A 15,586-nucleotide genomic window follows, 5' to 3' on the forward strand; every position below is an offset into this window, starting at 1 on the left:
CTGGGAATATGTGTTAACTGCTTTTTAAACTGCCACGAGGACGACACGACAGCACGACAGCAACAACAACAGCAACCATAAAGGGGATTTTGGGAGGAATACGAAGATGGGAATACCCTGGATTTGGATGGTAGAGATATGGCAGATCGTGGGGTTCTTATAGGAATAGTGCAGATTTTTCTTAAGTGCTTTTGATTTGAAAAACGTCTAGAAGAAAGATTTCCGAATTTTAAATTTCTGAATTTTGTAGAGTTAAAAAAGATAAATTAATCTATTTGTATACCCAGCCTATTGTATAAAAGGTGTCTAACTGAGCCAGTTATTATTTGATCTGAATATGACAGATTTTTTCATTGCAAGGAGGAGGTCAAGCGTAAGAAGAAGAAGAAGAAATAAAATATACCAAATTTTGGTTTATTATATCATAAATCCTTACAATCGTTAATATATCAAAATATCCATTATAACAAATTCTATTACTCAAGAAAAACATAAATGTTATTGTGGTATGCCTAGAAATAAAAAAGAAAAGTCAAAATATCCATGATTTCCTCACCATAATCTCGCAATAAGGGTTTTTTTATAATTTAATATTTATTGTTTATGTGTTTATATTTAAAAAGAAATAAATATCTTGCATTTTTTTCCCCCTCTCCAATTGGTTTTGTATTTTATATGACTCCTCCCCCTAAATAAACCAAACTTTTCCAACTATTTCTTGTCCAAACTTGCCAGGAATTTTCCTTCTTAACTTGTTTTCTATTAAAGTAAGAATACCATTAGTACAGGGTACTAAAAAAACAAAAAAAAAAGCATAGTCGCCAGACAGGAGCGCAGAATGACCTGCAGGATGTGCAATTTTCAGCGAATGTTTTTGGCGATTTATCGCCGTGCCAATTGTTGTTGTCCGCGAAAGAGATGGAGATAAAGAGAAAGAGAGGGGGAGAGCCAAACAGCTGTTTGTTGTTGTCAGGATCGCATATCCTTCCAAAGTGGCCAGATCACCGTTACAAACACAAAAAAAGGCAAACTGCAGCGAAAAGTTTGTTTTTGTCGTCGCCGCTTCTTCTTCTTCGCCTTACAGTTTCTTCTCTTTGCCTTTTTTTACCGCTTTTCTTGGAAGGCGTTGCCATTTCTGGCGCGCGCGTGTGTGTGTAGGCACGAGTGTGCCAAAAGAGAGCGAAATGTTGAGCGAAAGCTGATGGACAACTGTGTGTCTTTCAACCTGTGTGCAGTGCCAAAGCAAAAGGTGCGGCGAAACGAAAGAGAGCCGAGCCAAGCTGCCACTCACTCAAGCGAAAATAACAAATGGGATTGGTTTTTGCTGATTTCGGACGCCGGCAGCGACGCCGGCAGAGGCGAAAAACCCATAAGCCGTCTCCTTTTGGCCAAAGCCAAATAAATTTCAAACGCGGCGAACATTGCGCAAAAAGAGGCGAAAACCGTAAACGAGAGAGAGAGAGGGAGTGAGAGAGAGAGTGAGAGCGAGCGAGCACGAATGTGCATGTGAATGACAAGTGTGTGCATGACAGAAGAGGCGTACCAACAAATCAGTCATCGTCGCCCAGGACGTGAGAGCGCCTGCGCTCTCTCGCCGCGCCGCCCGCAATTCGCCGGAGCGTGCGCATAAACAATACGCGTTGCGACCCATCGGTTAATCTATGTATATATTCCTCTCGCTTGCACTCGCTGAGTTATGGCCATGTGCCGAGTTAATGGCACAATTGTTGCATCCAGAGCCAGAGAGAGAGAGAGCGGGCACGAGCAGTACGGCGACATGATTGACAATCGCTCTGCACTGCTCGCACCCGCTGCTATTGCTGTTGCACTGTTGCTCTCCGCTGTTAACTAACAGCAATGTTAGGGCCGACCAAATGGCGGGTTGGTTTTTCGTCCAAATTTCTTTCATCCGCACAGTGTATTTTTGACTGCGAAGCGCGTACGACGTGTGTCTGTGTTGCGTTGCGTTCGAATAAAAAAAAAGAAGAGAGGAAAAGCGAAGCGAAAAAGCGTTGCCGTCGGTGAAGTTTATTATTATTATTATTATTATTATTATTATTGATATTACTGATATTTGCCACGCGTTTTGCTAACACGGATAGCCATCAATCAAACCAAACACTTGGAAATCGCGCGCGTTTTTTCCATCGCGCGAAACAATTGCATCACGTCTTTTTTGTGTGTTTTCCCCGAAACAAACAAATCGGAAAATCCAGGAAAATAGGGCCCAAATAAATACTGCTATTTGTGGGCCGCGGAGGGAATTTCTTTAAACGAGGGGATCCCGCCGATCCCCCCGCAAAAACACAAAATCCAAACAAGCTAAATTGCCGTCGCAAAAACATACTAATATATTATATTATATTAACAATATAATTTGTTCATCTCTAGTAACGTAGTATGTAGAAGCAGCTGTGATAAATAGTGCGCATATTATACGAAAAAAAGCAAAAAGAGTATACGACAAAACAAACAACAAAAAGCAACCACATTACTACTAAAAAAAAAACATAAAAAACAACCAAGGAAAAGGTCTTAAGGAAAACTCAAAGAGAGAGAGGAAAATTAAGGAAATCGCCATGGATTTATGACAACAACAAATGCAACCCAATAACAAATGATGTTGCAGCAACAACAACCATACACGAGTATACCAAGAACAACAACAACAACTGCAACGGCAACTAACAACAAATTGTATACGATTTTTATAAACCAAACAACAAATTCTATGTAAATAATTATTATAACATACAAAAAAGAAAACATTCGAAAAAAACAGATCTCCCGCTTAAAAAACCAACAAACGCGCGCGTAACAACAACAACAACAATACAACAAGTATACAAACGTAATAATAATACATAAAATCTAAACAAATGTGCCTGTGTTAAAACAAAAGAAAGAAAGCAAAATAAAGAAGCAAAGCATTCAAAAAGCAGAAGCTTCCAAAATAGATGTAAAAGTGCAAAACATACCTATAAAAAAAACCAAAACCAAGAAAGTAATACCACTAAAACTAAAAAAGAAAAACTCAAGAACTGGAAAAGAACAGAGTAAAGAGGACTTCAAAACGGACAGCTACAGTAGAGCTTCCCTAAAACAGAGAGGCAGTTGAAGCGGCGGAGCGGGACGTCGGTCAGTGTGTTGCGCCCCATTTGTTGTTCCTACTCCAAAAGTGGCACAAATCGGGTTAGACGTCGCTCCCAGAGCATTAATGGCTCAGCCCAGGGTAAGTAGATCTATAATCTATAAGGAAAACCTTATAAACAGGTCCTCCAGAGAGTGTTGTTATCCTGAAACAAGTAGCGACGGCTAAATAGTTGGTTACTATAGTCGATGTATTATCAAGTTAGGATCTCTAAAAGGCCGACGGCACTAATAGTTATCAGTTTATAGAGGTATTATATCAGTTACAGTTATCATAAGTGCAACCAAAATATGTACAAGCCAAGAAATATCTTCAGTATCTCAAGTTAAATTATAGAGTTACTTGAGTTCTGAACAATTTTCTTATGTAAAGTCTTCAAACTCCCAAAATTTAACCCATTTAATCAATTCAATGGGGAATACAGGTCTTATTTATTAATAGAGCCCTATCAAAATGAAGCGTTTCTTTGTGTGTGATGGAGGAGGAAATTTGATTTATGCGGGTCATTTTCTGGTACAAGTTTATGTAATTAACCGAGTCTACAGGCAACCTATTTTATTTGGGGAAATGTTAAAATTACAATTTATACAATGTCTATGAATAAAAATGATGGATATTATGGGAACTTTACATTTTTGTCGAAAAAGTCTGTATAATTTTGTGTTCTAGTATAATAAATTCTTTATTGAGGTCAGCGAAAGTTTTAAAAACACAAGACAATTAATAAAACCACACAACAATTGACTTTGCTCTTGTTATTACGGAACTATCAACCTATTCCCGAAGACCACTCGTCTTCGCACCATAAATATTTATTAGATTTTTTGTATAAACATTGTTTGGGACCTTCACCTCAAAAAAGCCCCCTGCTGTAGATCTCCCGATGTTTCCAACATTTTCCATCACGTTTATAAGGCATAAATTCTCGCCTCAGTTTAAACGCAGTAATAATTTTTAACAATCCATCTGGATCATAAATTATATGCTAATCAGGTGACCGGCGGTCTCCGCCCCACTCGCTCCTCAAAAGGGTAAAATAAATATATTATTACCAAATCGCAGTTAGACTTTATCAATTGATTATCATGGCTACGCGAAGTGAACTTGATTTTTATTTAACGGAGCAAAAAGGCTTGAAACATGGCTATAAGAGTGTATGTTTGTGTGTGTCTTACCAATTAGCAAGTTTGTGAGGTTGTGTGTGTGATACCATGGCTCTTTGGTAGCATTAAAAAAAATCAAAATGAAGAAAAAAACGAAAAAGAAATGCCCGCGGGAATTTTGGAGTGCCGAATAAATTTACGCTTGTGGTTTAATACCCGATTCCCAACCGAATCCACCTCTTTTCGAACCCCCATTTTCGTAATTCTCCTGCGGCACTGGCTCTTTTACCCGAATCGCGCCATTTCAATTCCATCAAATGAATTTTTCGACTCGGGGCAAGAGATATATGTATATCCATCCGTATATATAGGGGTATACTGTCTGTCTGTCTGTCGGTTTGTCGGTTTGTCTGTGTGCATTTGATGCATATAATTTTATTGCACATTTTGCACATTGCCAGCGGGCCCAAAAGCGATCCATTCAGTTTCTCCCGCTTCGCGGTTTTATTATTTACAATTTTATTTTTACCATTTTCCATGACTTTACTCTTTACTCCTGCTATAATTTGCGAAAAATGGCGGGAAGCAATTTTCGCGGGTTGTTCTTCTCTCTCTCTCTCTTTCTGCCCCATCTCATGAATTTTTATATATATTTAATTTGATTATTTTATGCCGTTCGAAAAAGAACCGAGAGTACGAGAGACCCAGAGAGAAATACCAAAAAAAAAAAAAAAAAATGCATTTGCAATTGCAATTTGTATAAAAATGTGCATTGCAGCTGCTGCAATTTTCACTGCCTGTGCCCCCCCTTGCAACCACCGCCTCTGCATTTTGCCATTTTTCAGTTCGTGTGCCATTTCAAACGCCTGCAAAATGCAGCACAAAAATTGTTTTGGTGTTATTTTAATTTAAAGGTTAACCGCAGCGTAATTTGTGGCATAAAATATAATTCGTCTATCGTGTGCTCTCTGTTTGTTCGAAGCATTTTTTTCGTTCGCTTTAGAAAATAAAATCAAAATAGAAAAGATCAAGGAGAGCGGAGCAGCGGAAAATGCCACAGTCGATGGCTGTGGTTTACTTTAGTGGCCAAAAGCATTTACAAAAGTTGATGGAAACATGGGTGATTCGATTTGGTTGATAGCAAGACTATATTTTTTATGAGGATATACCATAAAAATACCATTCAACAATGTGTTTTTATAGTATTTTATCTATTTGGAAGATATAATCTATTAAAAAGCATTTGCGGTTTACTTTAGTGGCCGACAACATTTACAAAAGTTCACGGAAACATTGGCGATTCGGTTTAGTTGGTAGCGAAACTTTTTTTTTTTTGTGGGGATATACCATTAAAATACCATTCAACAATGTATTTGCATAGTATTTTATCTATTTAAAAAGTAGTTGTAGGCATATACCATTAAAATACCATTAAAAAATGTATTTTTTAGTATTTTATCTATTTAGAAGATATAATCTATTAAAGATCGGTAAGATAGCTTAAAAATGTGATAGGCAAACCCAAAAAACAAAAAGTCTAATTATGTATTATTAAATCACCGAAATTCCATTTGAATTAGCTTATAGTTCGTATTGTATTCTCCAGGAAATTGAATTATTTTCGGGAATTTCCGTTTTGATACGTATATGTATCTTAACTTAGAATTCGTCAGCATTATAAATATAACATTTTTTCCCGCTTGGCCCTTATCAATCTGCCAAATTCTTAATCTTTGTTAGCGTCCAATTCTTTTCTAATTAAGTGAGTAATTCTGCGGTCTACCCAGCTTCCCCGCATGAGTCACGGCTCCAGAAGAGAGTTCCTTCCCCGGTCTGCCCCGTTTATCTGGAGATTTGCAGATATATCTTGGGTTTTTTTCTTTGCTGTTGAGAATTCGCTCTGCAGACGCTTCACATGCCAGCGAAAATTGAGCGAGTAGGAAGCGTCAGGCTGAGAGGAATATTTATAAACAAATTACATATGCATATTTCTGCAAGCGGGGCACTGGGGGGTTAAGACTCTCTATATGGGGCCTATACGATGGGGCCACCATCTCCATCTCCAACCATCCCATGTTGTTTTTCGTGTGCTAAAGAGCTTCATGTTTAATGATCAAATTGCGTGCCTGATTCTTGGGTCGGTGCCTGCTGGTGCTATATAGTTGTTGCCTTTGTTGCTATAGCCTATAGAGTAGTATTATTATTTTTATTTTGCTGCCTTACTATACTACACATAGTTGCCAAGTTTGACGAGGTCGCCAGCTTTAGCCGCTGCTGCCGTTGAAAGTGTTTTCATTAGTTTCATTTCTTGTACATTTACGCTTAAAAGTTTTTTAAATATCTCCTGACTCTTTGCCGTAATTTCCCCCCAACATTAAGTCAAAGTGTTTTGCTAATATTCATCGAATAAAGTGGAATTACTTTTCTTTTTTCCTGTTAGTAGAAAACTCTTTTTCGGGGCAGATCCATCTATAAGAAAAAAAAACTGCCTTCGTGCCAGAGAAAGAAAAAAAAAGTGTACAGACAAAAATGTGTTGTAAAGTAGAGGAAAAATCATTTAGACAACTTGCACGCCGCTCATTAAATTAAATGAGCCATCAGCACGCAATTTATTTTCGTATTTTTGAGTAACTTTTGGCCTCGGCCAGGAGACGTTGGCCAAAATGCCAACTCCAAAAGACTTTTGTTTCTTTCCGCTTGGAATTTTGTTAGCAAAGTTGGCCAAGTCCTCGGCGCAGAGCTATTTAATTAAATAGCTGGCGAAACGGGATTTTGTAGATAGTTAATTTAGATTGACAGCGGTTTTTTTTTTGTATATTATTTATTAATTCCAATTAAAACGAAAGCATGTTCTTTGTTTAATTTCATTTCAAATGTTCCACTATTTAAATGTTATTCTGAATTTTTCACCACAGTTTCCCGGCAATTTAAATTCAAACATTTTTGTCTTCGCTTTCGTTGCTCTTTAAATTCCCAGAAAGCAGCTAAAAATATTTTTTAAATTCCTTTTCTTTCGATTTATTTTTGATTCGATATTTTTGTGTTGCTTGTTGGTTTATTTTTTTATTTTTGTCGGAACACACGAAATTTGAATTTACCTTTTTGGACAAATTTTTGTTGCTTTGCCCTGTTGGTTTTTGTTAATCATCTGCCAGTTTTTTTGTCTGCGAGTTTGGGGCTCATTTTAATTTAATAAATGCCACGGACTGACGTCATTTGTTGTTGATTTTTGATAAATGTTAAAACGCCAAAGAATTCATTTCTATACTTTTTTCCCCCTGTGTTCACTTTCAATTTGGCTACCGAGCATCTAATTTTTCTGTTTTAAATTTATGCATATATATTTATTTTCGCCTGTGCTAAGTATTTGTTTTTAGACATAAATTAAATGAAAGAAAGGAAAAAAATTAAGCGCACGTTTTCGACTGTTGTCAAAACCCCCAATTTCAACGTTTGATGTTTGCCTGCTCGATAATATTGTTATTATAACCAATAAAAGTTAATAATATCGCCTAGGATGAAGCGTGTTTTCCAAGTTTTGTTTGGCAATGCCTGCAACTGTAAATTAAAATAACACCCAGGCACGCAACAAAAATTAATTGTCTAACACCAAATAAACTTTTGAGGCCGCCAAAAAAAAAACACCAGAAAATACTGGGCGTGACTTGGTTCATCGGGGGATGGGGGCGTGGCAGTGGGACACACCTACAACTGCGGCTCGTCTGCTAATTAAGCCCAGCTAAAGCTAAAGCTAGAGCCCCAGAAAAAAAGGGGAAAGAATTATAGAGAAATACATACAGATATATGGCGAAGAAATGGAAAGAAATTCAAATACAACATGATAAACAATTAATTTTGATTAGGCCTTCGACCGCGCCAGCGCAATTAAGAAGGTTTTTTGTCGATGGTCGATTTTATTTGGGCTATGGAAATACAAAAATACCAAAATAAATAGAAAAGGCGAAAAGCAAAAGTGTTGAGGGGCGCAAAAGAACGCAAGAAATCGATAAACGAAGTCGGTTGTACAACAAACATATTGAGGGCTTTAACGCGGGGAAAGTGGGTGGTCTATATGGCTATATGTAATGGCGGCCATTGTCACCATTTTGGCTAAAACACCAGAGCAGCACACACATACGAACTCTATCTCTGTCTCGCATTTTGGGTCTGGCTGCATTTTTGCACTCATAACTCTTCTGCCGCTGGCGTCTGGTTTTTGGTCAGTTTTAGGCGCCGCTAGATAAAGCCCATCCACCATCCACCACCCACTATACCACCCATACCATCCATTTACCCCTTTTTTAAGGGCCTCCCCGTGTTCCGTAAAATGTCCTTGCTGTGCGACTATTTCCGGTACCTCTCTGGGTTTTTGTGTGGGCAATATTTTCAGTTTCAAGTTCACGCAGGTCACTTAAAGCTAGAACTTGACTCCATTTCAATTCAATTTGAGTCGGTATTTTTCTAGTATTTTTTCTATAAAGTTGTTTTTATTTAACTTAGAAATCTTAAAGCGCAAATCTGCATATTAAAGCTCTGCCTAAAAATGCCAATTGAGTTGTTGCTGTTTTGTTGGTAGGCTGGCTTTTGGCAATGACTTAATGTGGCCCAAACACGACAAAAACATACCAAAACCAGGCACACAAACAGACAGCAAGTGGGACAAGAGCCGGAAAACGCAGGAAAACTCCCCCGAAAAAGTCTGCTCCGAAAATAAAAATAAAAAACAAAATCGTAGCTCCTTCAGCGCCTGTCACTGACAGTTTTGAGCACCACCGCCCACTTTTGGCCCCCCCTTTCTCCTAGTTGCTGTTGTTGTTATTGTGACTGCCATGGGGGGCGTCATAAATTTTTGAAGGATTTTCGACGCTGAACTTGTCAAAATCAGACCATGGGCCTCAACTGTTTCGGTGGATGGTTTGGTTTCAGTTTGGTTTGGCTTATATTGATCCGCTTGGCCAAGAGCTTTTCCATTCAACAAGGTCAATGGCTTGGTCACTAAACAACACAGAAAAATGGGGGAAAAATACAGAGAGACAGAGACAACATCAGAGAGAGATCATCAATCAAAGTTGGCCCAAATGGTTCGGGGAGTTGTACAAAAAAAAGGGAAAAAATACCAAAAACCTAAGTGTATTTGCCTGTTCGATTTTTACTCCTCATTGTGTATGTCTGTTTTTTTTTTTTGTCTTTTCTTTGAGCTCTTCTCTACGGCATCTCAAATTCCCACATTACTTATGTACAAGTACAAATTGTGGTAATTTTCAAGATCTCTTTGTTGCTCCACAATTTCCTCATTTCTAAACGAACGAAACGCGAACGCCAAGAAATCGAAACAAAAACAGCAGCAGGCAAAAAAAAAAGGCAGCAGCATTCGGTTTGTGCCACCAACACTAAAATTAGCATAACAACTTTATAGTTTAACAGCCATGAACTGAACCCCAGCGCGAAAAACCGAAAAAGCCAGGCCAAAACGAACTGACTAAACCCGGACAACTCGGTAGTATCTATGAGTTTGTATCTCGTGCATGTGCACACACAGGCCAACACAGACTAAGGTAAAAAAAAACGGAGGCAGCACGACCGCCTCACTAAACTAATCTCTGGTGTGTATCTCAAGGATTGCCAACCTCAAAGGTTGACAAAGCTTATTTCTGGTTCTTTTTCTCTTTTCTTGAGCCACCTGCAAAGACAGCTGCCTTATGACGCGCACTGCACTATTTCCAAAGTATAGATACAAAGATACAAAGATACACACATCCTTACCAGCTGCAAATCCTTGACATTTTCGCCAAATACAATTTCGAATCCCCCCACCAATCAGAAACCCAAACCCTCTTCTCTCAACGGCAAGTCAATTGCTCATTTAGTGTCAAAGATTTTTCCAGGCTGATAAAAAATCAACCTCAACTTGTTTTTGGGGAGGGGTGAAAGGGGGGGCCACATCACATCTCTTGTCGCTGCACAAAAATCTTTTTGTCAACTTCAACTTCTTCTTCGGGCTCCCTCAAATTATGCAGTGTGAAACGGCGAGGAGAAGTGTATCTTCAGTCGACGCCACTTGAGTACAAATGATAAAAATCTCACACACAGCGTTGTTGAACTTTTGTAAAAATAAAAGAGGAAAAAATCAGAAAAAAATTTCAACAAAAATAAGAAGAAAAATCATTTCTCAGTTGTTTGGTGTTATTATTATTATTGTTGCACAAAACCGGTTTGCAATTGCGCGGCTTCACAAAATGTTGTACAACTTTAGCCTGGACAGATTAACTGATAATATTCAAAATTGTCTGCTGCTTTTGGCGCTTAATTAATATGCAAAAAACGTTGAAAGACAAAAGTAAGGTAACCGAAATGTATAGTATGTATAGCTGTATGGTTTGTACGGGGTATACCTACCTATACGTATATCTATATAATTTCGAAGCAGCGGCAAAGTAATCACAAGGTCGTCATTTGTTGCTGGGGTTTTGTCTTTTTTATCGGCATGTTCTCTTCTGCCGCCGAGAGTCTTCAATTTAGAAAATGTATTTAAATATGTGTGTTTAAAAAAAGATTTCATGTCGCCGCTAATTTGGTTGCACTTAGAGAAAAAAGAGTTGTAGAAAGAGTTGTAGAAAAATACAAATAATAAATCGTTTATTTATATTAAGGAAAATAAGAAAATATTAAGAATATATTTTGATATTAAAGCCATTATATATATAATTTATCGCTAAATAAAAATAAGTAAGAGTATCAAATTAAAATAAGGAAAGGTTAAATAAACCTTACAGGAATGAAGATGGAAACAACACTCTCAGGACTATTAACCCATTAATAAAAACTGAAATATGCAACCAAAACTAAGCTCATTTACCACATTGTATTTATTAATTATAGTATTTCTTCCTGATTTTGAAGAGATACTGAAGTTCTAAAATCTATGTGATCTTGGTATCCTTCATAAAATTAAAATGAATATGATATGAATATCAAATAAATACTAGGTGAATAAAAAAAAGGATTGTTCATGAATATAAAATGAATTTAAAATGAATATTATATAAATATAAAATGAATATCAAATGAATACTAACTAAATTTAAAGTGAATATTAAATAAATATAAAATGAGTATCAAGTGAATATAAAAATACCAAAATAATGACCAGTTTGGGTTGCATATTTTCTCTTCCTGCCCACTTAAAACCCCCACTAATTTCCAATTCTACTCCCATTTGAAACTTGCAGTATGACGATGGCCTACACGGCTACGGCATGGACTCCGGAGCCGCCGCAGCGGCCATGTACGATCCACACGCCGGTCACCGGCCGCCCGGCCTGCAGGGCCTCCCCTCGCACCACTCTCCGCACATGACGCACGCAGCGGCGGCGGCGGCCACAGTGGGCATGCACGGCTACCACTCGGGGGCCGGGGGTCATGGAACACCTAGTCATGTATCGCCGGTCGGTAATCACCTAATGGGCGCAATACCCGAAGTACACAAACGTGATAAGGATGCGATTTATGAGTGAGTATAGAGTATATGGCAAAACTAATGGAAATCGATCTGGTTGGTCATTCGGCAGGGGTGGCAACCCTGTTACCAAGATGACCCAAGATGATCTTGTTGTTTGTCAAAATTCAGCTAGTCTCTGATTAGATTCCTAACTAATAGATGAGAAATGTGGGAAACGGTCCGAATGAACTAGCTTTATTCGTTGGCTGTCAAGTCAAATCATTGATTAAAAACTAGAACTTTTAAAGATCACTCAAAATAATGAAGGAAAAATATTAATATTACAAGTCAGATCTGATGTCAAGGGGGAAAATATATAATATATAAAAAAAACCTTATCAATGAGAACATATTTAGTTTAGATTTCTTTCTTAAATAATTATAATTTTCCAATCATGGGCTTGCCCTTTATCGATTTATAATTTTTGGCATGTTCGCTGTGATCCAACCCAATTTGCCACCTGTTTTCACCTTTGCGCACGCGTATCTCAAAAATGATCCATAAAGAAGCGATCCTTTTTTTTTTATTAGAGACAGATACGGAGTGAAATGGGCGTGATCCTCTTGCGTTTTGCGCAAAATACAAAATTATGGGTTTGCCTTTGCGGCTGAAACTGAAACTCACACAAAAATGTCCGTTTTCCAATTCTATCTTGGGGGTGTGTCAGGTGTTTAGTGACGGACACGGAACATGAACGTGCTTAGGCATTAGGGAGTCCAAAAACCGAAAACCGGTGAACAACGAACCAACCCAAGGAAACCAACCAACCAACCAGCAAAACATCATCGAAAATGAGGTGCAGTTTCTCGCTCTGCGGTTCGGGTGTTAATTTGCCAAAATTGTGGTTTCTTCTCCATTTGGTTTTTGTGTCTTTCTTCTGGCAATTTTTTTTTTGTTTTTAGTAGGGTTTTTTATTTCTAACCCGATCTGCGGAGTTTCATACCTTTTTATGTCATTGCGTGTCCTGGCAATTTTCATGTGTTGCAACTGTTTTGCCAGCTGTCTGAGTGCCTGAAATGCTTGTTTGCCCACTTTTTTGTATTCCCCCTGCATTTCCCTGTTTTTTTCTGATATTTTTTGTGCAAATATTTGCTTTGAAAGGGAATTTCATGAATGACTTATAAGGTCTTCTTCAATCAGCTGTTTGATGACTGTTTGATGATTGTCCCTGTCTCGAGTGTCTGCTCAAACACGATGATGATGATTATGACTTCATTGAGCACCTGCCATTATGATTATTATTACTTCTCTTCTGTTTTTTTTTTTGGCACCTTTTTCCGAAATCCAAATTGAAATTATGGAAAAGGCAAGACAAAGGGAAAGAGCTCTCTGTTTAACACCTTCTTGGCAGCAACTTCAGCTGCTCTTTTTGCCTGGTCATCGTAAATGAGTGTCAGGCGGTTTTATTTTAGCCTTTTCCCTTATTTTTTTTTTTGAGTTGTAGCTGCTCCTGATCCCGGGCCGAAAAACGCACTCAACCGTAAAAGGCTGGCAACTCCGGAGTCTTATTAATAGTTTGTTAAGCGCAGGTCGACACCCCCTCTTTTTCGGTCCGGTTTTTGTGCCATCTAATGGGTTCCTTTTTCTGGTCAGAGGGGTCCCGCCTAATTTTGTTCAGGTGCAATTTGTACAGAAATTGAGAAATTGGTCAGGGAAAAACTACTGCGAGAACAAAAAATGGTCAAATCATGTTGAGTTGTTGAACTAATCCGTCAGCATGAAGAGGGGGATTATTTATGTGTGTATAAAGGCCAAGATATGGAAACAGATATAGAAACAGAGAAATAACAGAAGTACAGATGCAGATGGGAAAAACAGCTGCTCATTTGCATTTGCTTTGGGCAGGAAATGTCCTGGGTTTTTGAAGGCAAACCAGGGAAATACTTTGGAAAAGAAGTACTCCCATATAATGTGGGATTTAGTCAAGAAGTTAGCTAAAAATAGATATTATAAGAGTGATCTGTTAATAGTGATTATATATGTTGTATTCATTTTAGTTATATTTATATTTTAAAGATAGTAAGATTATGTTCTTATTTATGGACCAGTTAATTCTCGCTTATTACCAATTTGAAGATTTCAAGATCGAAAGGCAGCTGCTCATTTGCATTTTGTAGGACAGGAAATGTCCTGAAATTTGACCAACTGATGTATTATGTATTAACCATGCCATTTTACTTTGCAGACATCCGCTATTCCCGCTTTTGGCGCTGATCTTTGAGAAGTGCGAATTGGCCACATGTACGCCGAGGGAGCCCGGGGTGCAAGGTGGCGATGTCTGTTCGTCGGAATCGTTCAACGAGGATATTGCAATGTTCAGTAAACAGGTAAGAATAATGGCCTCAGCTTTCGATTCCAACATTCGGTAATTGGAGACGATTCTTTGAGAGTTGAGTTGAGCAGTTGAGGAGTTGGGGTTTTGGGTATACCATCCCAGAGATGAGTTGGAATTGGAAAGGGGAACACATGGCCCACATGTGGCCACTAAATAAATATAAATAAAAATAAAAACAACAGCAAAATCGCGGCACACGAACTTAACGAAGCAAGCCGCTAAATGATCGGATTACATTGCCCCGAGGATCGTTGAGGATCGATTCCTTCCCTTCTCATCTCTTTCAGATCTCTCGATCCTCAATGAGCGGGGCAGTCTGCACTTAATTACAGTTCCCGCTGACAAGAGCAACATCATCCTCATCCCGGCAGCAACATGTCCCCTTCCCTTCAGCAACATCAACAATGTCTTGATGCCATATGTCACAAATATGCGATGACTCCAGAATGGCGCTGCCCACACTTGACACTTGCTCTTCCTCTGGACCTCGCCCCCTTTTTTGTTCGAGTTCATAAAACCATCCTAAAGATACTCTGCCACACACTGACATTTGGATAATTTACGATGTTTTAACATACAAATTATAATGTTGCAGAAGTAGGCACTGTGCTCCACATCCTGCTCCCTTATTTTCGGTTAGCCAGCTATTTTTATGAGTCAGTGAAGATCCGCATTTGAGTAACACTAGAAGATGCGCAGAATCCAAATGATGATGCCAAATGAAATTATGGCTCCATTCTACGCTATGTGACATTTTTTTTTTTGGCAAACAACAAATGCAACAACCGACGCCCCCAGTTGAATATTATAAAAATGATGTTCTTATTTATGGTCCATTTGGAATTTTGACAGGCCCCTGCTATGGGCAATAAAACGAACAACAACAACAACGACGACGACGACAGGAACCGCAAGAACAACATAAAACAACACCCGAAACACCATCTCAAAGTCGAGCCACATTTATCAAGATCTGTCTGTCTTTTGGGTTCTTGGCTGGGTGAGATTTTGATAGACTTTTGTCAGATTGTCAATGAAATGTCACATAAAGTGGGGGATCTCTTAACAAATCACAGAGAAAGTTCCTTAAACACTAGAACTTGGATATACTTATATTAACTAATATCACAACAAGGTTTTCTAGTTCCTAACAAACCCTCTTTTAAGCGAAAACCTCACCCAAAAGTTACAGTATCTTTTGGTTCTGCAAAACGATCTTCAATGATCCCATCTAGCAGTTGACATTTGTTGATCATTCACCGAACCGAACGTCAACAACTAAGTTGTCGCTTGCATTTCGCTTTTATTTCGCCTCGGTTTTTGCCTCTTCGGTTCAGTCAGTAGTCTCCGTTGAGTTTTCAGTGTTCAGTTTTTCAGTTTTCAGTATAGTTTTGGCTGAGTTCTTTGGGCTGAACTGCCGCAGTTGCGCCTCAGTTTTGTTGTTTTCGTTGGTGTTTTCGTCGTTGTCGGACTGACAAAAATAACTCAAAAATGTCAT

General features: G+C 38.4%; 1 protein-coding gene across 4 annotated transcripts in view; it reads left to right on the top strand.

Moving 5' to 3' along the window:
- The first annotated feature begins 1,923 nt into the window (after positions 1-1,923).
- The window catches only part of hth (Meis homeobox homothorax), a 111,099-nt gene continuing 97,436 nt past the window's right edge, over positions 1,924-15,586 (top strand). For 2 of the 4 annotated variants that reach the window (XM_036817166.3, XM_065866390.2), the window contains exons 1-3: positions 1,925-3,232; positions 11,484-11,764; positions 13,939-14,080. In XM_036817166.3, coding sequence (XP_036673061.1) covers positions 3,218-3,232; positions 11,484-11,764; positions 13,939-14,080 — 438 coding nt within the window. In that variant the 5' untranslated portion in view covers positions 1,925-3,217. Of the gene's footprint in view, positions 3,233-11,483; positions 11,765-13,938; positions 14,081-15,586 lie in introns of all 4 variants that reach the window. The other 2 variants (XM_036817167.3, XM_065866391.2) reach the window with 2 other exon arrangements.

This window comes from Drosophila suzukii, chromosome 3 (assembly GCF_043229965.1).
Source record: "Drosophila suzukii chromosome 3, CBGP_Dsuzu_IsoJpt1.0, whole genome shotgun sequence".
NCBI lineage: Eukaryota > Metazoa > Arthropoda > Insecta > Diptera > Drosophilidae > Drosophila > Drosophila suzukii.